General features: G+C 42.7%; 2 protein-coding genes across 2 annotated transcripts in view; one reads left to right on the top strand and one right to left on the bottom strand.

The window, feature by feature from the left end:
• The window catches only part of LOC134583454 (lysophosphatidylserine lipase ABHD12-like), a 41,917-nt gene extending 37,536 nt beyond the window's left edge, over positions 1 to 4,381 (top strand). The window contains exons 9-14 of the mRNA XM_063440376.1: positions 1,967 to 2,004; positions 2,132 to 2,211; positions 2,434 to 2,516; positions 2,772 to 2,850; positions 3,683 to 3,804; positions 4,271 to 4,381. Coding sequence (XP_063296446.1) covers positions 1,967 to 2,004; positions 2,132 to 2,211; positions 2,434 to 2,516; positions 2,772 to 2,850; positions 3,683 to 3,804; positions 4,271 to 4,292 — 424 coding nt within the window. The 3' untranslated portion in view covers positions 4,293 to 4,381. The remainder of the gene's footprint in view (positions 1 to 1,966; positions 2,005 to 2,131; positions 2,212 to 2,433; positions 2,517 to 2,771; positions 2,851 to 3,682; positions 3,805 to 4,270) is intronic.
• An 857-nt stretch (positions 4,382 to 5,238) lies between these two features.
• PYGL (glycogen phosphorylase L) lies at positions 5,239 to 23,428 on the bottom strand. The gene is made up of 20 exons (XM_063440092.1): positions 23,035 to 23,428; positions 20,003 to 20,104; positions 17,529 to 17,607; positions 17,124 to 17,227; positions 15,980 to 16,111; positions 13,329 to 13,440; positions 12,764 to 12,846; positions 12,414 to 12,557; positions 11,837 to 11,929; positions 10,653 to 10,799; positions 9,892 to 10,055; positions 9,180 to 9,294; positions 8,822 to 8,923; positions 8,565 to 8,712; positions 8,147 to 8,205; positions 7,670 to 7,811; positions 7,026 to 7,233; positions 6,675 to 6,809; positions 6,350 to 6,416; positions 5,239 to 5,807 (listed from the first exon to the last, which is right to left on the bottom strand). The coding sequence occupies exons 1-20, from the start codon at positions 23,275 to 23,277 to the stop codon at positions 5,613 to 5,615; spliced, it is 2,574 nt and encodes an 857-aa protein (XP_063296162.1). The 5' UTR covers positions 23,278 to 23,428; the 3' UTR covers positions 5,239 to 5,612.
• Positions 23,429 to 23,760: the final 332 nt, after the last annotated feature.

Below are 23,760 nucleotides of genomic sequence, written 5' to 3'. Positions count from 1 at the left end.
ATAGAAAGGGTAGTAGATACATGGAATAGCCTTCCAGTGGAAGCAGTAACAGTGATATAGAAAGGGTAGTAGATACCTGGAATAGCCTTCCAGTGGTAGCGGTAACAGTGATATAGAAAGGGTAGTAGATACCTGGAATAGCCTTTCAGTAGGAGCAGTAACAGTAATATAGAAAGGGTAGTAGATACCTGGAATAGCCTTCCAGTGGGAGCAGTAACAGTGATTTAGAAAGGGTAGTAGATACCTGGAATAGTCTTCCAGTGGAAGCAGTAACAGTGATATAGAAATGGTAGTAGATACCTGGAATAGCCTTTCAGTGGGAGCAGTAACAGTGATTTAGAAAGGGTAGTAGATACCTGGAATAGCCTTCCAGTGGAAGCAGTAACAGTAATATAGAAAGGGTAGTAGATACCTGGAATAGCCTTCCAGTGGGAGCAGTAACAGTGATTTAGAAAGGGTAGCAGATACCTGGAATAGCCTTTCAGTAGGAGCAGTAACAGTAATATAGAAAGGGTAGTAGATACCTGGAATAGCCTTCCAGTGGGAGCAGTAACAGTGATTTAGAAAGGGTAGTAGATACCTGGAATAGCCTTCCAGTAGGAGCAGTAACAGTGATATAGAAAGGGTAGTAGATACCTGGAATAGCCTTCCAGTGGGAGCAGTAACAGTGATATAGAAAGGGTAGTAGATACCTGGAATAGCCTTCCAGTGGGAGCAGTAACAGTGATATAGAAAGGGTAGTAGATACCTGGAATAGCCTTCCAGTGGGAGCAGTAACAGTGATATAGAAAGGGTAGTAGATACCTGGAATAGCCTTCCAGTGGGAGCAGTAACAGTGATATAGAAAGGGTAGTAGATACCTGGAATAGCCTTTCAGTGGGAGCAGTAACAGTGATTTAGAAAGGGTAGTAGATACCTGGAATAGCCTTCCAGTGGAAGCAGTAACAGTAATATAGAAAGGGTAGTAGATACCTGGAATAGCCTTCCAGTGGGAGCAGTAACAGTGATTTAGAAAGGGTAGCAGATACCTGGAATAGCCTTTCAGTAGGAGCAGTAACAGTAATATAGAAAGGGTAGTAGATACCTGGAATAGCCTTCCAGTGGGAGCAGTAACAGTGATTTAGAAAGGGTAGTAGATACCTGGAATAGCCTTCCAGTAGGAGCAGTAACAGTGATATAGAAAGGGTAGTAGATACCTAGAATAGCCTGCCAGTGGGAGCAGTAACAGTGATATAGAAAGGGTAGTAGATACCTGGAAGAGCCTTCCAGTTGGAGCAGTAACAGTGATATAGAAAGGGTAGTAGATACCTGGAATAGACTTCCAGTGGGAACAGTATCAGTGATATAGAAAGGGTAGTAGATACCTGGAATAGCCTTCCAGTGGGAGCAGTAACAGTGATATAGAAAGGGTAGTAGATACCTGGAATAGCCTTCCAGTGGGAGCAGTAACAGTGATATAGAAAGGGTAGTAGATACCTGGAATAGCCTTCCAGTGGGAGCAGTAACAGTGATATAGAAAGGGTAGTAGATACCTGGAATAGCCTTCCAGTGGGAGCAGTAACAGTGATATAGAAAGGGTAGTAGATACCTGGAATAGTCTTCCAGTGGAAGCAGTAACAGCGATATAGAAAAGGGTAGTGGATACCTGCAATAGCCTTCCAGTGGGAGCAGAAACAGCGATATAGAAAGGGTAGTAGATACCTGGAATAGCCTTCCAGTGGGAGCAGTAAAGGATAACTCTATAGATAGAAGTATTAGTAAATATCTGGATAAATAGTTGTATCTAAATGTCTCTAGATTAGGTTAATGCTCTGTAATCCTGTGCTTTGTTGAATCACACATGCCACAATGCTCAGTAAGCCCTAACATTGTAGTTCGGGTTAGCTGGTGCTGCTTTAGTAGATCTGCCGTTGAAGCAATGATCTGTCGTTATTTGGACATTCTATTTCCTCTTTTTATTTTCCAGAATAGCAACGAACGCAGCCAAAAGGCTCCAAGAAAGGGGTGAGTAATGGGCGGTACTACCCCTGCAGTATTTCTATTCTCCCAGCTGGGATTTGGGGGAGAATTGGCCATGGATTGAAATGCTCCTATACTTCCTCTCCTGATAATTCTGGATTTTCCATTTCAGGGGACGCACCGGATGCGGTTATTCTAGAAGCGCCGTATACTAACATACGGGAAGCTGGTGCTTATCATCCTTTTGGGAAAGTAAGGAAATACTTTGCTGCATCTATGAATCTTACGTTGCTTCCGAATCTGGAGTTTATTTACTAAACGTGTAATGGTTTCGAGAAAATGCCCCGTGTAGTGTGTAAATGGCATGGCAGTCTGGAACGCAGCAAGGCCAGCATCCAACGCTAGCTCCAGGAGAGTTCTGGAATGGAAACCTCAAACACTAACAAGGATTATGTCTGCATGTTTGTTTCCTAGATTTACCACATGTTCCCCGGGTTTCAATATTTCTTCCTGGATACATTTGCTTTGAGCAATAATGTCTTCCCCAACGACGAAAAGTAAGTATTCCATCCTTATTGACTGCCATTCTATACAGAGGGTGCTATGCTTGTAGTCATTAAATGGGGCATTAACAATGGGGATCACAGGTATTATGGCACCTGGGGGTCTGTGAGAATAGGGAACCACAGGGGGCTCTGGAATATATATTAGCAGGGCCTGTGCTTACTGTAAAGACATGTCTCAGCTCGCAGTTTTATATAAAGGATTTAAGAACAAAGCGCTAATGGAATGAGATTTTCCCCTTCTTGTAGTGTTAAAGTTCTCTCCAGTCCTCTCTTAATACTGCACGCAGAAGATGACCAAGTAGTTCCTTCGTCACTGGCCAAAAAGGTAATTTACTTTTTAGAAACATGCTCGTATTTGTTCTGTTTTTTTTTTTTTTTCCCCAGTTTATCAGAAAATGTTTTAAAACATGAATCACTACACACAGGGACCTTGAAAGGTTTTGGGATTTTTTACCTTCAGCAGGTGTCACAAATATTGCCTCTCACGACTGGCGTATGCTGTTTTTTTGTTATTTTGGCCCAACATTTGAACATGTAAATCAGCGTCGCTTTCTGAAGTGCTTTATTTGTGAAGTTTATCCTATTTGTTTTCATTTTAGAAAAAAAAATGCTAAATTTCTAAAGAAATTGGAAAATGTATAAATAAACTTGTTACACCCCCTGACTGCAAATCAGACACACGGTCCTGTTACTTCCTGGTTTGGTTAGCTCAGTGGAGATAAACTCAAGAGGCAGCAATTGCCCAGAGCACCTGCCCTGCAAAGACTCCTCATTGAGCGGCATTGGGAAGCCTGTGATTGGACAGCCACAGACAGTCTGGGCGGGGTTAGAAGGGGAGGGCTTGGAAAGGTTGCAGACAAGAGAACAGCAGCTTTATTGAGCTGTTAAGATTTACTTCCAATAAAGTTTTTTATTTTTTTCTCATTTTGGCTCTCTAACCATCAATCTTCTGTATAGGCAGAGAAGGAAATAAAATTAAAACAGGGCTTAGTTGTTGGAGTCCATAGAGATATTTTGCATATTAACTAGTCCTAAATCTGCTTGTCTCATGTAGGTCCCAGTAGACATTTAGTAACCGGTCTATATGGGTGATTTAACACAAAGCATGAGAGTCATTTTAATTTGACATATTTACCAATGGACATTATTCTCCACAGCTCCATGAAACAGCCCTGATGGCTCCCCATTCCCGGCAGGTTAAACTGGTTTTATTCCCTGCGGCTCTTGGCTATAAACACAAGTTTATTTATAAAGACCCCAAACTGCCCGGCATAATATGGTAAGGAATGGTTTGTTCTATTGTGTTAGTGCGTGGTGTACGTTATAAAAACCATGGTCAGGTTTATACTTTGTTTTAAATCCGATATTGATGAGGTTTTAGACGGACGTATTAATAGAACGCTAGATTAGACATTTTTGGATGTTATGGGAAGGTCTTTAATGTGCCTGTGAAATAGCTGTAGAGGATGGAAGATAGCCCTCTATGTGGAGTCAGAAGAGTGGTGATAGTCTTGGTGACCCAGTATACACTGCAACAACAGGTAGGTGAGGGTAGGGTAACTTAAATTAAGTTTCTCCCCATCATGGTTATGTAGGCCGAGCTGGATTAACAGCCCTGTATGTAGCTGAACAGTATCCCAGCGAAACGCTGTAATGCAGGTTCTAGAATGGAGTGTAGCAGGTTATGTTATCCAGGACGGCCAAGCAGAAAGACCTCCATTAACGCGGGTTTGTGCTTTGTGTAGGAATTTCCTGAACTCCATCTAAATCGTGGAACTTGTACCTGGAAATATACTGGGCCGCAGCCAGACACAGTCCATGTTTGCAGATGTCTCAATAAATACACATTTTGTTTATTCACCTCGAGCGGTGTGATGAATTTCCAAAGCTTTGGTAAAACAAACTAGATCTGAGAGTAACTGACTTATCCAGGCAAAAACAAGCAAAGAAATCCCATTTCTCATCAGAAACATGCGATTTCTGGATACAGAGGTAGAAAGCAAACGTTAAGGCACCAAACATTTAAGAAATAAAAGTTCCTGGTCTAAGACTTGTTAGAACACATTTCATGATCCAGACATTCACATGCTTGGTACACTTCACATCCCATAATATCTACCACCATCTACACCCCTAGATGGGTCCGCTCACCCCCAATGACTAAGAGGTAGCCCTGGGGCAGTGATCCAGGAATTACAGTTTGACAGGACTATGCAACTATATAACTCCCTTGGTATATTACCAGCATATAGACTAGCAAGGCATCATAGGAGTTCAGTACCACCAGCCTGCACGCTGAGAAAGGCATCATGGGGGATGTATTTTCACAACAAGCAGAACATTATTGGATAAAACCAGATCTGCACGTGGCCCAAGACAGAACATGAAGAGGAAAGCTTTCTACAAGAACATGGATTGATCGTGACTTCTGTTACAGCAATAGAGGCGATCCACAGTGGTTCGCGGTTATTGTTTAACGTTTGAATATATAAAATATACAGGTCTACTATGACCTAAATATTGTAATTCTGTTTCCAACCTCCATTTTAGCAGCACAACACACAAGGCAAGTTTGATTGAAATATATGAATTTGCTCCTGTCTGGAGAAGTAGAAGATTTTTGGCAAAACAAAATTTAGAGCAAGATTGTCATTTAACCAAATATCTGCAGAATGAAATCAACAAAATCAAATTAATGCAACATTTTTTGTATTTTTTTATTATTAATTTGTGCAGAATAGTTTACAAAATGGCAGATGTTTTTTGTAGAAAACATCTGATTCCTAGCAAACACTCTTCGGCTGATACAAAAAGTGTAAAAAAAGCAACGGTTTCAGGTTGTGAACGGATTAACCATCATTCCAAGACAAAACTACGAAGAAATGGGGTGGGTTGAGAATATGCCGAGCAAAATGCAGATTCCAGTCTCCGACAGGCATGAAACCACAAAGCAGGCTATGTAAATGAGAAAGCTGAAGTTTTACGTGAGATTTTGGTTGGGCAGAGTTTCTCTCAGTTACACTAGATTAAAGGCCGAGTGTTCTAGAACATCAGAACAGGCACTCTGGTCTTAAAGTTGTGCTCAGATCAGGCTTTAGCTTTTTGGGCACAAGCGACCACTTCATCAAGGGCATCCCGCGGTTCATTGGGTGGTGGGATTTTCAAATCAGAGGGTTCAACGCCCCAGATATCCCTGGCGTACTCTTTGATGGTCCGATCGCTGGAGAACTTCCCAGAGGCTGCAATGTTTTTTATAACAACTTTTGTCCATTGCTTTGGAGTCTGCAGAAGGAAATCAAAAATAAAATTTTAAATTTTTAAATAAGATGGATTTCAGGATACTAACCGTTAATAGAAAACGTATTCAGATAACTTTGTACTGTTCCCATGTACAGACCCTACAGCGGGTATAAAACTACAAATCCCAGAAGGTTTAAAACAAATCTGGCTTAACATTATGTGTAGTTGAAAGGGGGGAGGGGGTTGGGATGTGCAGGGTCTATGTCTTTATAGCCTATATTACAGCTACCCAGCTAGTCTTAGGTCTTCATCAAGGTAAGTGGCAGCTGAAGTTGGACGAGGCATGGTGATCTACAGGGCAGTGGTGATGGTATGTGAGTGGAGAGGCAAGTGGCTGTGGGGGGTATGAGTTGGGGTAAACACAGAATGCAAAGATCTATAACGAACATGAATTATGGGATGCATTTGAGGAGGAGTAGGGCGCAATATTCTATACAAACTACGTCTGGGGTGATGGGGGGGGGGGGGGGGTGGGAGACATCAGAAACCAAAGTAAGATCGCTGCTTATCTTAAAATAGCTTACCTTGTATAACTCACTGACTTTTTCTTGACACTTCACATAGGCTTCATAATCTGCAAAGACTTTGAACCTTTTTAAGAAATAAAACATTAAAATATATATTTTTTATTGTATCTGTATTTCCCCAAGCCTATATTATATCCCAGCCTATGCTGTGGGAGATCCTGCCCAAAGAGATAGACTCCGGTATAAAAAAACAAAATTTTATGGCAGGGAAAACGCTTACTATTACGGTCAGAGTTATAAAAGGGAACTTACCCCAAGACAAGGAGAAAATAGACTACATTTTGGACTGATTGCTTGAGGGTCCATTCTGCACTAGACTCACCTGTCATGGTAGAAAAGCATATTCACCACATCCTTAAACTGGTCAGGATGCATCGGGGAGAAGAAGCCGCTTTGTAACTGATCGATACACTTTTTTAGTTCTGGGATTTTTTCATAGAATTCCAGAGCGTTGTACCTGCAGATTGAGACAAAATGACAGGACTGTATGCACAAGGTGATCTACAGCAACAACAACTAGCAAGGTATTCTGCTTCTTGAAGGGTTAAAATGGTTTTGCCTTCATATAAATATTAAGTAATTAATTACTTTTTTGGGGAATGTGAAAAGAATTTTTCAGGACAGAGTTTTATAATTTTAGACCAATTATATTAATATATTAAAATAAAAATACCCTTTATTGTCCATTTCTTCAACATCTTTTATTCTCATGCCAAAAATAAACAAATTCTCTTCTCCTGCCTCTTCCGCCATCTCCACGTTGGCGCCATCCATTGTGCCAATGGTCAGAGCGCCATTCAGCATGAATTTCATGTTTCCCGTCCCAGATGCTTCAGTGCCTGCGGTGGAAATCTGTTCAGACAAGTCCGTTGCCGGGATCACTGCCAAGAGAATGCATTCTGGTTACCAACACACTCAGGAGACGATAAAAGCTGAAAATGTAGGCCACATTCCATTAATGTCGGATTTGCCCCCTCCTACATGTTTATACTTGTCTTATCATAAACGTTTAACCCCTTAAGGACACATGACATGTGTGACATGTCATGATTCCCTTTTATTCCAGAAGTTTGGTCCTTAAGGGGTTAAAGGACAACCATCTCATATAAAAAAAAAAAGTCACCATTAACATTTGTAGGAAAAAAAAACACTGTCAAAAAAAAGAAAAAAAAGTGACTATTTATATGATGGATAGAATTTACGGAGCAGTCTCTGAGTGGGTGTCATGGTCCATTTTTTAAGAGTTTGAGCAGTTGCTGACGAGGATGTTCTATTTCTATCTTGTGAGAAATCTTATTAAACGCAGAAAGCCCTTACCTTTCTCAGCAAGCGAGACTCTGTAATTCTCCAAATAAATGACCTTCAGCTTGTTACCCACTGCTGGGTCATTATTCACGATTTCTCCAACAGCCGTTATAAGTTTTATGATCAACTTTGCCATGTGGTATCCGGGGGCAGCCTTGACGAGGTTTCATAAAAAAAAAAGTGACCATTAGCAATTTGTAGGAAGAAAGATCGGTCAAGATATTTTTGGAAAATACTACGGTTTTAGAGCTGGGATAAAGTTTGATTAAGATTGCTTTTGCAGCTCCCTTCCACTACAATATAATTACCTCCTGCGAGGTGTAGAGGAGGGGGATTACGTTTTAATATATTGTTCAAAGAGTAGCAGTCATTGGACAAGTCAGTACAGACTCTGCGGTCCGCATCTTACAGAAGGACTCAAGGAATTTCAGACTACGTTAAGAGTCAATCTTAAGAAGCAAAAGGGTGGAAAGTAAGACCATGACATACCTTTCCTCCAATTAGAACGGTTCTTGGAACAAAATCCTTTGTAGGATTCGCCTTGATACCTGAATGCAAGAGGTAAAGATATATATATTAAGCAGTGTCCCACATGCTGTAGAACTACATCCCCCATGATGCTTCACCAGTAATCAGGCTACATATTGGGAGTGGTTTATAGACTACATGACTAGGAGATAGGTAAACATAATATATAAATAGATGAATAGTCAATTTTATAAATTAAAAGGTTGCATTTTTTTCGGTTATTCACATTATGTTAGGGGGTAAAGCAAACCTTTACTCACATATAGCAGAGAATAACCATGGGCTGGAAGGGAAGGAGAAGGGATTGTGGGGCCTTTTATAAAGAGATCACTTGGTTTCTTTAATATTTAGTGGATATAAGATATGGTGGGAGACCTACGATTGTACATGGTGATCACGTGGAGACAGTTGAGGAGTTGTCTCTTATACTCATGGATTCTCTTCACTTGGACATCAAACATGGAAGCTGGGTTTATCTTCACCTTGTACTCCTTCTCCAGGTACTGGGCAAACTTCAGCTTGTTCTCCTAGTTGGTAGGATGAGCACCATTAGATACCATGTACAGATTCAACTCTAGTCTCGACAACAGAAACCAAAATAAAATAAATAGAACTGATCAGAGAGTGAGAACTTACCTCTTTCACCTTGGAAATATCTCGAATAAATCCAGGATCATCCACAAATTTGTTGAGTTTGGTCAGCAAGCTCAGGTCATTCACATAATTTTCACCTATTTTCTAAAAGTAAAATACACTTTGTATCACCGCTAGTGTACCAGTCATAAGACAGAGCGAGCACTTTAGAGGAGACCTTTTATATATCGGCTCTAAAATGAACGTGACTTCCACAGCCGGAGGTGTTATTACAGCTTAGTGCTTACACTGGCAATAGTCTCTGGTCATCATCCCCCGGAGCCACGGCTCTCTCTGAACCAATCAGAACATGGTCTGTGTGGGAGAAAGAACAGCATGTTCATCCAGGATGACTACTTACCTCTGCTATTAGCTCAGCAAGCCCTGGGTTGCACAGGAGAAGCCATCGTCGGGGTGTGATACCATTGGTCTTGTTCTGGAATTTTTCTGGCTCCATTTCACTGAAATCTTTAAACCTACAAAAAACACAAGTCATTCAGAGGGCTGGCGTTGTGAGATTCTGTACTTGTGGCCCTGGAATGGTAACCTCTTAAGTAATCCATAAAGACTGCAAAATGTACAAAAAACCCACAAACACACACACCAAGCAAGTGCTGTAATTTTAAGATACATATCCTGAATTATTGTCATAAAGTTCTAGAATGCATTAAATACAATCATTACTGATTTCAAGGGGACATGGCAACAAGTCATTAATTAACTCAATGGCCCCCCTCATTAACCCCCTCATTTCCTGGATCTATACATGTTCCCTTGGGCAGACTAGATGGGCCGAATGGTTCTTATCTGCTGTCACATTCTTTGTTCTATGCGAGAATACAGTGGAGTACTACAGCCAAAGTGCACATCACAAACACGATTGCAAATTACTTCTTGATAACCTGTAGTGATCCTGCACCGATTGCACAAGTGCAGCACATCCTAGAGTGAAAAATTGGGAACACTTACAGATGTAGCGAAACCAGTGGACACGAGTGCTTTAAACAGGAAGAATATGTCAATACAGCACATTAAACATTTTCTTTACATCTCATAGCAACGGTCATTCTTACACTTTGTCCCGGACAATTTCAGAATGGATCCTGGCCACGCCATTCACAGCATGCGACCCCACGATGCACAGATGGGCCATGTTAACCCTTTTACCACCATCCTCCTCAATTAAAGACATTCTCCTCAGTCTGTCCATATCTCCAGGGAAGAGGGCAGAGATTCTCTAATGTTCCCGAAGAATGGAAAAAAGATAAACATATAAATAGAAGAGATCACCAGGGCGGGGGGAGAGATAAATTGACGGAAGCACCACATTGCAGTAATCAGACGATTAGTAGGTAAATTATATAATTAGTGTGTCAATCACGTAACAGCCATTTTATTTCCTTGGGCCATAATTAATAAGGCTGGAAAGTGAACAAGTGGGCCGAGCGCACGATTATTTTTAATGAATTATGCCAACATGTGGTGCTTTGGATGTACCCTCGTGACAGGGTTGGAAGTTGGCGACAGATTGAGGGCAAAAACACAAACCTGTACAATAATCACGGGAATTAGATTGTTCATACATTTAAGAGGATTCATTCTGCCTTTTATCATCTAAGAGGCAAATATTTAAAAACACACACACAACCATTTTCAGATTTAGTAGAGGTTGGTCTCCAGCCAGTAACTGTTCATCCATCAGCCCAATTAACACACAACCTCCTGTAAGCAGACAGCGCATTACGGGAGATTTCAAGAGAAAAATAAATAAACCAACTTGCGAATTACAGATTCTGTAGACAAATTCCCTACTCAAGGAGGTTACCAGCCTTACATCCAAATGTCTCTGGTTGATCTCGTAGATTATCTGCAGGTGTCTGGGCAGGAGCTTCTCAAACAATTCCACCGGCCAACGTTCCAGTGCTTCCGGTAACACCGTGTGATTTGTGTAGGCAAAGGTTTTCTTGGTTATTTCCCAGGCCTGGATGAGGATTATTAAAATGTAATGATATCAGTCACAATCGTGGCAAATTAGAGGAAATATACACACACACACACACACATTATTGTTTACAATTCTGAATGAAATTAGACAGAATGTTTATATGCTGTAAGAAATAAATAGGCATTAAAAATACACACACACACACACACACTGGATAGAATTGGCTTTTTCACAACACAGACAGTTCCTCATTGGTTTCTGTAGCAACTCCTTAATCTTACAAAGGAAAGACCGATAAGAAGAACTAGAATTTCATAACCTCGCTCCATCTCCTGTCAATTTCATGTCCATTTCATTCTACAAGTTTATATGAAAATCCTCAGCTTGCAATTTATTCCTCTGTCCCCAATGTTTTATTCCAAATATTCATCAACACCCCCCCTACATCCACCTTTTGCTGCCCTAACAGAGTGAACCCCCCCCCCCAAAAAAAAAAAAAAAAAAAAAAGGAATCATTCAAAATGTCACATCACTGCATGAATTCTAGTTTTTCCACACTGCAGGTCACCGGCTTCTACCCAAAGCACTGCAGTCTGTGTCCAAGTGACCTGAGGAACATGCACACAGAGAATATAGGTCAGAAGCAAAAAAAACAAAGCAAGTACAGGTGAGGGGATTGTGTGCTGCACCTGTCACCCGGTTTATGGGTGTTCATAAAAAGAAAAAAATAAATATTCTACTGTAAAAAAAGTCAGACTAAACATATCGTTACTGCAGAGAGTGTATCAAGAATGTTCCCTGCTCTTCACAAAATGCACAGAAACTCTAAAACAAACACAGCCTTTGGCCAGACATCTAAAAAAGAAAAAAAGTTTTGCTGGAGACACGCTCCAACACCCATCATGGCAGCACAGCAACTGGTAAGAGGATTGCGGTTACCCTCAGGCAGTCATGGGGAATGTTGGCACGGCGTTTGTGAAGATTGCCATGAAGCCCAGCCAGCATATGTACCAACAATTGGTATTGGTCTCGTTATGAAGATATAAATGGTCACATCGGTTAGAGTTTGTTACCTTGTCCCAGGGGAGTTTTTCGATGTCCAGGAAGACTCTCATGAGTTCTGGAATCCCCAGTGCCGGGTGGGTGTCATTCAGCTGGATGGCCACCTGTTCAGTTATTGGGTTTAAGATTTAAAACATGTAACATTTAAGCTCCACACAACAGAAAATATAGGCAACATGCATCTTTTAGAACAGGGATTCCCTATGCAACACCCATAGGATTACATTTCCCAGAATCCTCTTACAGCAGCTGGAGGGCAGACGTCACAAACGTCCACTTCTATTCCGATTGCTACAGAAAATAGCATTTTAACTCGTTTATTCTGCATTACATCCTCCATAAACAGCCGTATGACAGATTCCATGTTTGGAGGCATACAGGACGGGAATATCGCTCCCAACTTTGGCTGTCATTAAATTTACCAAGAAATGCTTGCTTACTAGAGGACAAAACCGCAAGCAAGTCAGCTCAGCACATTGCAACACCATGGCCACTGAGCAAGTTTGAGTGTGTTCCTCCCCTCCCTCTGATTATATCATATAGTCAGTTGATGGACTGCTTACCCAACATTAAAGGGTGATGCAGTACCTTATCAGGAAAAGCATCGAATCCAGTCCGGATGGTATCCCGACAGCCAAACCTAGCGGCTTTAAATCGACGGATGATATCCTGCAAGGAAGCGGCCACTACAAAGTACTCCTGCTTCAGACGCAGCTCTTTGCCTTCGAAAAACTGGAGAGAAAGAAAAAAATAAAGAAAGAAAAAAAATAAAAAGTTTACTGGACAGAATATACAACAAGGAGTCAACCCAAGTGTCAGAACACCTGGGCTTGGTTGGTTTCTAACAGGCAACTAACACACAGGTCGGAAGCCACTGGACCTCCCTGTACAGTATGCCAACACAGGTTGTTATATAGAGCAGCGTGACGCAGACTCACATTATCATTTGGGTACAGGACGCGAGATATGTTCTCAGCCAGGTTTCGATCCAAAACAGCCTGGATGTAATCTCCAACATTAACTGGGGAAAAGAGGAAACAAAGAAGGATTACAGAAAAATAAATAAAGCCACAACTTAAGTTGTTTTGGTCATAAAACCAATTTGCACAATGAATTAATGCAGGAGTAGCCATGCAGAGTCTCAAGCGCTTTCATAGATTGCTAGAACAGGGCCGATAAAGCTATACATTAGGAGAGTCACACACAGATTTACTATTGCAGTAAAATGTACAACACACACACACACACACACACACAACTAGAAATGAAAAAGGATTAAGATTTTGACATTCAGGATGGTTGCACGTTAATTATGCATGGTGAAAAAGGACAGAGAGAGGCCATGCAGCCAGCACAACAAAAACTGACTTTTCTACACCCAGCCGCAAAGATCTCTAATATCCGTGCATTTAGTCCAAGCAGATTCTTTCATTTACTATACCTGCAGTCAAAATAAAATATCCATCAACTATCACAGTAACAGCCTCCACTGCCCAAACTTACAGTCTTTGAGGTTGAAGTCGTTAGGAGCTCGAGCAGACCATAGTCGCATGGTATTTACGGTGTTATTCATATATCCAGGAACAGGCGTATCGTACGGCATGGCGAGGACAACCTGGTAAAAAGGACAAGCAGGAAGGACCCAGGTGAGATACAGCTAGATCATCGAAGTATGCAAACTTTCATCAGAAGATCTGAAAGATTGGTTTCCACAATTATTTTACTTCAGGTTGGAGAATTGTGCAAGTATTAAGCAAGGAGCCAACTGACAAACAAAGATCTGGAATTTGCATTGTCCCTGGTCTGTACAAAGATGGTGTCCAAGAAAAAAAAAAAAAAAAAAAAAAAAAACAGAGTGAGGAAGACAGAATGACCTATAAGATTAGGCATAAAGAGGCTAAGCAAGTTATAAGAGCTTCCAAATCACACACAGAAGAGAAAATAGCACAGTCAGTAAAAAAGGGGGACCAAACTTTTTTTAGATACATAAATGAGAAAAGAAAAGTAAAACAAGGATTAGTTAGATTAAAAACAAAAGAAGGAAGGTATGTAGAAGAGGATAAAGGTCAAGCCGACTGCCTCAATGAATATTTTTGTTCGGTATTTACAGATGAAAATGAAGGAAAGGGCCCTCAGTTAAGAAAAAGGATAAAGGAGTTATTTATTACACGTGAGTTTACAGAGGAAGAGGTTCTATTTCAACTGTCAAAAGTAAAGACAAATAAGGCAATGGGACCTGATGGAATACACCCAAAGCTATTAAAAGAGCTTAGTGGTGTACTAGCAAAACCATTAACAGATTTATTTAACCAATCATTGATAACAGGAGTAGTCCCAGAAGATTGGAAGTTAGCAAATGTTGTGCCCATTCACAAGAAAGGTAATAGGGAGGAGTCGGGCAACTATAGGCCAGTAAGCCTTACTTCAGTAGTGGGGAAAGTGATGGAAACCATGTTAAAGGATAGGATTGTTGAACATCTAAAAACACATGGATTTCAAGATCAGAGACAACATGGGTTTACTTCAGGGAGATCATGCCAAACTAATCTTATTGATTTTTTTGATTGGGTAACTAAAATTATAGATCAGGGTGGTGCAGTAGACATTGTTTACCTAGATTTCAGTAAGGCTTTTGACACTGTTGCACATAGAAGGCTCATCAATAAACTGCAATCTTTGAGTTTGGATTCCAATATTGTTGAATGGGTAAGGCAGTGGCTGAGTGACAGGCAACAGAGGGTTGTAGTCAATGGAGTATATTCGAAGCTTGGGCTCGTCATCAGTGAGGTACCTCAGGGATCTGTACTTGGACCCATTCTCTTTAATATTTTCATTAGTGATATTGCAGAAGGTCTTGATGGTAAGGTATGTCTTTTTGCGGATGATACTAAGATATGTAACAGGGTTGATGTTCCAGGAGGGATAAGCCAAATGGAAAATGATTTAGGTAAACTAGAAAAATGGTCAGAGTTGTGGCAACTGACATTTAATGTGGATAAGTGCAAGATAATGCATCTTGGATGTAAAAACCCAAGGGCAGAGTACAGAATATTTCATAGAGTCCTAACCTCAACATCTGAGGAAAGGGATTTAGGGGTGATTATTTCTGATGGCTTAAAGGTAGGCAGACAATGTAATAGAGCAGCAGGAAATGCTAGCAGAATGCTTGGTTGTATAGGGAGAGGTATTAGCAGTAGAAAGAGGGAAGTGCTCATGCCATTGTACAGAACACTGGTGAGACCTCACTTGGAGTATTGTACGCAGTACTGGAGGCCGTATCTTCAGAAGGATATTGATACCTTAGAGAGAGTTCAAAGAAGGCCTACTAAACTGGTTCATGGATTGCAGGATAAAACTTACCAGGAAAGGTTAAAGGATCTTAACATGTATAGCTTGGAGGAAAGACGAGACAGGGGGGAGATGATAGAAACATTTAAATACATAAAGGGAATCAACACAGTAAAGGAGGAGACTAGATTTAAAAGAAGAAAAACTACCACAACAAGAGGACAGAGTCTTAAATTAGAGGGGCAAAGGTTTAAAAATAATATCAGGAAGTATTACTTTACTGAGAGGGTGGATGCATGGAATAGCCTTCCATCTGAAGTGGTAGAGGTTAACACAGTGAGGGAGTTTAACCATGCGTGGGATAGGCATAAGGCTATCCTAACTATAAGATAAGGCCAGGGACTAATGAAAGTATTTAGAAAACTGGGCAGACTAGATGGGCCGAATGGTTCTTATCTGCCGTCACATTCTAGGTTTCTAACTGGACAATTAAAAAAAATTAAAAAAAGTCATTACTTAATCTCTACAGCTACCCTTATACTGCGTCAGAGTTTGACACACTGCGTCGGGGTTTGAGAAGGGTTTCTCTTCTAGGATTTACTAATCTCCCGGAAAAACTCTGGATTCCAGGTGATTCCCATCAGTTCCTTGCAAATGTGAGGTATGTCCATCATGGGGGTGCCCATAATTAAAGAGTACCTGTTTAAATCTGAAAGATGAAGTGCGCTTGGCAGGAGGTAGGGTCCTTATTGGTGTGCATAGTAAATAAAAGAATTGTGATATTAGTCATACTTTGCAGTATTAGTTACTACCACCTCTATTATTCTCCACAAATCCTCAGGACACAAATACAAAGAGTGACCTACCTGCGTATCAACCCATTTGACCCCAGTTTTCGTGTTTTCCACTCTCCCATAGAAGTGGACGGGAAGCATGTACTCCGGACGTGCCTTTTCCCACGGGTTTCCATGTCTCAGCCAATCATCTGCTTCCTCTATCTGCGAAAAGAAAGATCATGTTTTGGGTGGCATGGTACGAATTCCTGTGTACCCCATAACGGGTCACTTTGTTTGCCTATTAGGGAACCGTACATTCCTGTAGGTTTTATTTATTTAATTTACATATTGACACTCCAAAGAGAACAATGTCACTGTCAGAATTCAAATTGAAGGCCAGAGTAGCCAAACTGCAAGTATATCGGACTTGGAGAATTCCTCCGGTTCCACTGTTTTCATCTTAAATTCACTTTAGTAATTAACTAAACTATGTAAAACTGGAACAACGTGCTGTGAGAAAAAAGGTTTTTAAAATCAAGCAAAGATCAGAAATTTCATTTAACAAAACGCAGAGTTGCTTTCTCTTTAAATGGTGTTCCAGGGGGAGTTTTGAAATGATAAATCCCACCATAAAAAAATAAAAATAAAATAAAAATAAAAAAAATAAAATAAAATAAAAAAATAAAATAAAAATGTGACTTTGTTTGAAAGGGGCGAAATCGAATTGCAATTACAGACGAGATGCGTGTGTCACGGTCTCTGCACAGACACTGTATTAAGGAGAATATTGGAAGGTAAATAAAGAGACAAGTGTCAGTTTATCAGGAGAAAATAGTCTTCACCAAATATAAACAAAGAAATTCAGATTACATAACCCCCTCCCCGCTCAGTTATTGTATGAAACAAGGAGCTCTTTTTTGGCAATATTTAAAGGAAGCAATCTTGGGCAACTATAGAGAGAGTGGAAAGTTTTACAAAACCTACAGTTTCTCAACACCAACAGGCATGCTCCTATAACGCAACAGGTTTCCTCATAATAAAAAACTAAGACTAAGAGGAAACCATTATTGGTACAGACACATGGATACCACTATACCTCAACGTGGGGGAGACAGAGCTTGTTTAGAACAGAAACGATTACGTAAATGAATAGCTGAACACTGTGCCCACAGTCAGTCACACGTTAAAAACTAAGTTAGTAAAAATGGTCCAAATAACTGCTGCAGACACCTACCTGCCATCCATCTCGGATTTTCTGATTAAAAATACCGTATTCGTATCGGATCCCGTAACCATACGCAGCAAGTCCAAGGGTGGCCATAGAATCCAAAAAACAGGCTGATTAAAAGAAAAAACGTAAATGGTCATTAGTGAAACTGGTTACTAAAGACCAGGTAAATGATCTCCACAAACATCGCAAAACAAAGTCACCATTACAGGAATTTCCTAAACGAACTTCAGAAACATGGAGATAACAGGTGGGTTTCAGTAGGACTTTTATTTATTTTTTCTAGGACCCACATTTAATCCAGACATCCTAGAGAGTCTGGATTACAATATAATATGTAACAGTAATGGCATGTACGTCAGGTCACAGGTTCCTTGTGCTGAGTATTTGGAACCCAAACAAGTCACGTACCTGCCAGACGTCCAAGACCCCCGTTCCCTAGACCCGCATCTTCTTCCATCTCCTCCAACTCCTCAATGTCAAGGCCAAGCTGCATGAAGAAGATTCGGGTAAACAAAGCATGAGGTTAGCACCTGCCCTTCCAAAAACAGAAAAAACAAACATATACAACACAACCCTTCTGTGTATAGTTGCGTGAAGATTACCACATGTCAGCAGGTGCGTGTAGTCCGGTCATTGCATCCTCCATGTCCGCTTGCAATACACCATGGGTACACTGCCCCATTAGTGACAATCTAGACCTTTAACAACCTGGCTGCTGAAGAGGACATTAAGCTGGTAGATGGAGGAGTATAAGAGATAGTCAATTCATTGCTGGAGGTCCAGAGGCCTCGCTATGGGAGATATTTAAAACCAAAAGCCACCAGAGAGTCTACGCAGCTGTCCAGCACAATGTAGAGATCAGAGGCTCCCATCTCTTCCTATAAAATTAAACCAATCACTTGTTTCATGACAGCGTCAATGTAAACGTTTAGTGGTGGTCCGTTCTATTCTTAAATTTAGAAGGTGGGATATGCCCCCAATATCTTATTATACATAATTATTAATAAATGCAGTTGTTTGCTCCTCTGTTAGTGGACAGCTAGGACTCCCATCACTCTTAGCCATCAGGAACATCCTTTACAGAACGGCAACATATTTGCTCCATTTAGTCATATTGTAATAGCACCCAGCCTACATTAACCCTCTGTGTCCAGCTACAGCCCTCCGGGTGATAATACAGGAAGCAGGATCCTTGGCGATCCACGTTTACAGACGGATTTACTAAAAGTGAGAATTTCAAACAGAAGGCCAAAATAGCCAAACCAAACACAGAACGGGCTGGGAGAATTTCTAAAAAAAAAAAAAAAAAAAAAAATAAAAAAAAAATCGGGTATTTGGGCCTTTTCTATTCTATTTGAATGACAAACAATTCTCACTGTAGTAAATAGCCCGGCTATTTAATAAGATTTAATATTTTTTTGTTTGCTTTTTTGGACAATGCAAGAAGAGTTTATATATCCTGAGCCAAGGCAGGATCGACGTTAGCCCAGGGCAAGTTTTGTTCCTTTCCACATAAATGAAGGATAATCTGTTGATATGGCAAACTGGCGGCAGAGCATTTCCTGAAATGTGCTCTGGTATTCCTCCTGCATACCAAGAACAGTCTGTCCGACTCCCCACATGCCCCCCCGCACCCCTCCTCCCCCCCCCACGTGCCCACAGACGGCTCATTGAGTCAATAAACAGGGCGATTACATAAGGCAAGGCCTGGCAAGCCTGAAGTACTGAGTAACTTGCAAGAAAGGACAATCTATCGGTGGCTGAGATTAGTCCCTGACAGATGCCTTAGTGCCACCATTTCAGATTTACATAGTGGGACCTGTTAGTAACAGCTAGAAAACAGTCAGAGCAGGTAACGGCTATAGACGTAAACAGGCCGCAGCGCCGGCAGGTAACGGCTATAGACGTAAACAGGCCGCGGCGCCGGCAGGTAACGGCTATAGACGTAAACAGGCCGCGGCGCCGGCAGGTAACGGCTATAGACGTAAACAGGCCGCGGCGCCGGCAGGTAACGGCTATAGACGTAAACAGGCCGCGGCGCCGGCAGGTAACGGCTATAGACGTAAACAGGCCGCGGCGCCCGCAGGTAACGGCTATAGACGTAAACAGGCCGCAGCGCCCGCAGGTAACGGCTATAGACGTAAACAGGCCGCAGCGCCCGCAGGTAACGGCTATAGACGTAAACAGGCCGCAGCGCCCGCAGGTAACGGCTATAGACGTAAACAGGCCGCAGCGCCCGCAGGTAACGGCTATAGACGTAAACAGGCCGCGGCGCCGGCAGGTAACGGCTATAGACGTAAACAGGCCGCGGCGCCGGCAGGTAACGGCTATAGACGTAAACAGGCCGCGGCGCCGGCAGGTAACGGCTATAGACGTAAACAGGCCGCGGCGCCGGCAGGTAACGGCTATAGACGTAAACAGGCCGCGGCGCCGGCAGGTAACGGCTATAGACGTAAACAGGCCGCGGCGCCGGCAGGTAACGGCTATAGACGTAAACAGGCCGCGGCGCCGGCAGGTAACGGCTATAGACGTAAACAGGCCGCGGCGCCGGCAGGTAACGGCTATAGACGTAAACAGGCCGCAGCGCCCGCAGGTAACGGCTATAGACGTAAACAGGCCGCAGCGCCCGCAGGTAACGGCTATAGACGTAAACAGGCCGCAGCGCCCGCAGGTAACGGCTATAGACGTAAACAGGCCGCAGCGCCCGCAGGTAACGGCTATAGACGTAAACAGGCGGCAGCGCGGCTATAGGACATAAACTCGTATATTGCCAATAGTGTTATGGAAACAGGAGATTTGTTGGGATGCAGTAAAGGGACTGGAGCTAAATCAAGAAATAAAACCAGTTTACCGGTACCATAGTGTGCAGGGGGGATGGCTACCTGGTAGATTGCTTCATCGCACGCATTCTGCAGGCCCAGGTTAATCATCGTATTCTGCAGGGTGCGACCCATGTAGAATTCCAGAGACAGATAGTAGGTTCTCTGCAAAAAAAAAATAATAATAATAATAAAAGCTCATTTTATGGATCACAGGGACACAGATTTAACACAACTGTAACGAACATACGGTCACTCCATTCTGAAATAGGTATTACAACTAAAAACATGTTTCACCGTATACTGCCCAGTGACTGCTCGACTGTCATCGTGTAGAATGGAATAGAAGTGCGGTACGTGATCTCTTTTACTGGTATGCGAGAAATCACGCAATTAAAAACATTATAGCCAAGCTGTTACTGCAGCCACGTTATCCGATAGACGGTGCTAGTCACAGAGCCAGGAATTGCGGTAAACTGGCCAGTTTTAGGACTGAACCTCTTCATCCCACCAGAATCACTTTGTGCTAAATATTTGCAATGCTATCGCCGGCTCTCCCCTGTTCCCAGATTATTGAATAGCACACTAGAAGTGTATTTTTTGGGGGGAGGGGTGTGGGCAGTCATGGAATTATCAGGGGTACAACTGTCATTATTGTGACCAGGCCCGGTTCTTACTGTTGGGGCTCTGTTGCCAATTGTCTATTTAGTTCATAACCATAGAATTAAGTTCTCCCTCTCGGCCCTGGCTCACTGATTATTGATATTTTTCTTAAGATTACACAAACAAAAATCACTTTCAGACAACTCCACACATTACACTCAGCCAAGCCCCGCACAGTCACACAGTCACCAAGCGGTTACAGATTCCTGAAAAAAGGGTCATAGGATTTGCAGTCCTAATCAGCTGGGCTGTGTTATAGACCATTACCAACAGACTGTAAAATAATAGTTACTTATAAAGCACACGCAGCCGTGCAGGGGTTAAAGGACCACCCCATGTACTAATTGACCTCCTCCAGGGAACTGCAGTGTCAGCAGTGTCTACATACCGAGGCCAAAATTACAAAATCTCTACCTCGCCTGTCACCCAGGTAGCAGCACCCCTGGAATATCACACAAGGCGGTTATTCACTTCATGGCGTTTAACGACAACTTGCTCAATTTAGGTTTAAAAATAATGTAAAATAAGTAAAGCTGCAGTGGGTTTATTCTCAAAGTCTAGAATTAGCCGGGGACTGTACATTTTAGACCAAATTAGGTGAATTGGAGAGATTACTGTCCTACAAATGTGAGTTTCCTTTGGTTTTAGTAAATCACTCTGCAGGTCTGCTCACATCACGCTCAGCCATTCACTACACTGTGAATGGTCAGGAATGCAGCGGGGAGCGAGGAATATAAAACCGGAATAGTCAAACTGGAAACCACTGATTAGGAGAACTTCAGGCCAGAATAGCGGACCTGGAAACAAAGTGAGAGATTCTCGGGTAACTCTGGGCAGTTTACACCAGACAGGAAAGTGTTACTGTTCCAGACACCTGGGGGTGGGAGGATCTTGCTACAGACACCTGGGGGTGGGAGGATCTTGCTACAGACACCTGGGGGTGGGAGGATCTTGCTACAGACACCTGGGGGTGGGAGGATCTTGCTACAGACACCTGGGGGTGGGAGGATCTTGCTACAGACACCTGGGGGTGGGAGGATCTTGCTACAGACACCTGGGGGTGGGAGGATCTTGCTACAGACACCTGGGGGTGGGAGGATCTTGCTACAGACACCTGGGGGTGGGAGGATCTTGCTACAGACACCTGGGGGTGGGAGGATCTTGCTACAGACACCTGGGGGTGGGAGGATCTTGCTACAGACACCTGGGGGTGGGAGGATCTTGCTACAGACACCTGGGGGTGGGAGGATCTTGCTACAGACACCTGGGGGTGGGAGGATCTTGCTACAGACACCTGGGGGTGGGAGGATCTTGCTACAGACACCTGGGGGTGGGAGGATCTTGCTACAGACACCTGGGGGTGGGAGGATCTTGCTACAGACACCTGGGGGTGGGAGGATCTTGCTACACTCTGAATGGTAAACCAGATACTGAATAAATCTGTTTCAATTGCAAAATAAAAAAAAAGGTCTGAAAATTGTATTTATTTATTTTTAAACAAAATGTCAGAGAGCCAAGTTTGAAGGCTGAACCAATGCCCAGAGAATGAACCGTGCATTTCAGGCAGACACACCCTAAATAAACAAATTAAGCTGCAAAGCTCAGGGTAGACAAAACTGAACAAAAATTATAAACAACCACCACCATACACTTATAGGCCCTAATAAACCCAGCAGCCAGTCACTATGGGGCCACACATGGGGCTTATTCACTAAACACCAAATTGTAGGGAATTGAAATCCAGGTGAAGTTTAGACAGAAATAGCTGAGCCAAGATAAATTCCCCAATGCCAGTATACATTACAGCAGCTGCAGTATATGCTGGGGTTTCCTGTTACATTATCTGCAATTCACAGTTTGTTAAATGCAATAAGAATAATAAAGTGGTGAATTGGAAAAGTTCTAACTCCAGTCACTGTTTAGTGAGTCAGTCCCACTGGCCAGGTTACAGCCTGGAGCAGGTCTGATTAAGGGAGTAATTGCCCAAGGCTTGGGGCGATTTAATTAAATCAATTGGGGAGGAAAGTAATGTGTGAACACAGCCAGTCCCTGCAGCAGCAAACAGGAAGAGAAATAATACCCAACAATGGAGCAATCAGATTAACCCTGTCACTGCCAATAATCAGCCAGCAATGAGCAGATAGCTGGACTTACTCTGGGAATTGTCACTCAGGTAAGCCAGACCCCCTGCTTTAACTGCATGGGCTTTTTAAGTAAAGTAGTAGTTGGTGCATTGACCTGCAGCCAGGCCAGCAGCATGCATTTGGTTCAAGTTAACCCTTAATGTGACATGTTTAGCAGCCCCACCTAGCTAAAACATAAACGGGCAAACATGCAAATTTGTTTAACCTTTTCAGTGCCAGTGGGGGTTAAACCACTCTGGTGCTGATAGGATTTAAAGGGACAGCAAAGCATTCACAGACTGGGGTTACCTTGGGGTCCTTCTCATAGTAGTACTGTTGGGTCCTGATCCACCTGCCCACCAGGTGGTCCCGCACAGTGTGGGCCAGGGCGAAGTAGTAGTCCCTGGTGGTGGCCACATTCCTGTCTTTGACCAGGGTGAAGTGAAGGTGTCTGTTAAATCCTTTCTTCAGCTCAGTCACATTCTCTACCCCAACAATGCCCCTAATACTTATCTGCTTCCTCTTCTCCTGGTCAGACAGGGGTCTGGACATGATGGGAGTTGGAGGGGGCAGTCAGATCTGCCCTAAATGGGGGAGATGAAATGAGGATCTGCACTGGGTGGGGGAGCTGGAATGAGGGTCTGTCAGATCTGCCCTGAGTGAGGAGGGGAGTGCTGGGACGAACTCTGAGCTGCAGTTTTTAAGTAATGATCAACTGAAAGTGCAGCTCCCCCTGCCCTGTCTCCTCCTCCCCCCCCCACACCAGCCTATTGGGATGAGGCAGCTGAAGGCGTTCACAAAAGCCTAAACTGCAGCTCTGTCAGTGGAGGTATGTGTGCATTGCCCCCAAATTACCCCCTGCCCTAATCTGTGCATTGCCCTCAAATTACCCCCTGCCCTAATCTGTGCATTGCCCTCAAATTACCCCCCCTGCCCTAATCTGTGCATTGCCCTCAAATTACCCCCCCTGCCCTAATCTGTGCATTGCCCTCAAATTACCCCCTGCCCTAATCTGTGCATTGCCCCCAAATTACC

The sequence above is a fragment of the Pelobates fuscus genome, chromosome 13 (assembly GCF_036172605.1).
Source record: "Pelobates fuscus isolate aPelFus1 chromosome 13, aPelFus1.pri, whole genome shotgun sequence".
Taxonomy (NCBI): domain Eukaryota; kingdom Metazoa; phylum Chordata; class Amphibia; order Anura; family Pelobatidae; genus Pelobates; species Pelobates fuscus.
The sequence above is the reverse complement of the archived record's forward strand: the minus strand, read 5'-3'. Positions and strand labels throughout refer to the sequence as shown.

Excerpts from the sequence above, each read along its gene's own strand:
- PYGL (XM_063440092.1), bottom strand. The coding sequence starts at position 23,277 with ATGTCCAGACCCCTGTCTGACCAGGAGAAGAGGAAGCAGATAAGTATT. Across the intron at positions 13,441-15,979 it reads TCAAATGGGTTGATACGCAG|GTTGTCCTCGCCATGCCGTA; the intron begins GTAGGTCACTCT and ends CCTTTTTACCAG. Across the intron at positions 6,810-7,025 it reads GAAGAAATGGACAATAAAGG|GTACAACGCTCTGGAATTCT; the intron begins GTATTTTTATTT and ends CTCAATCTGCAG.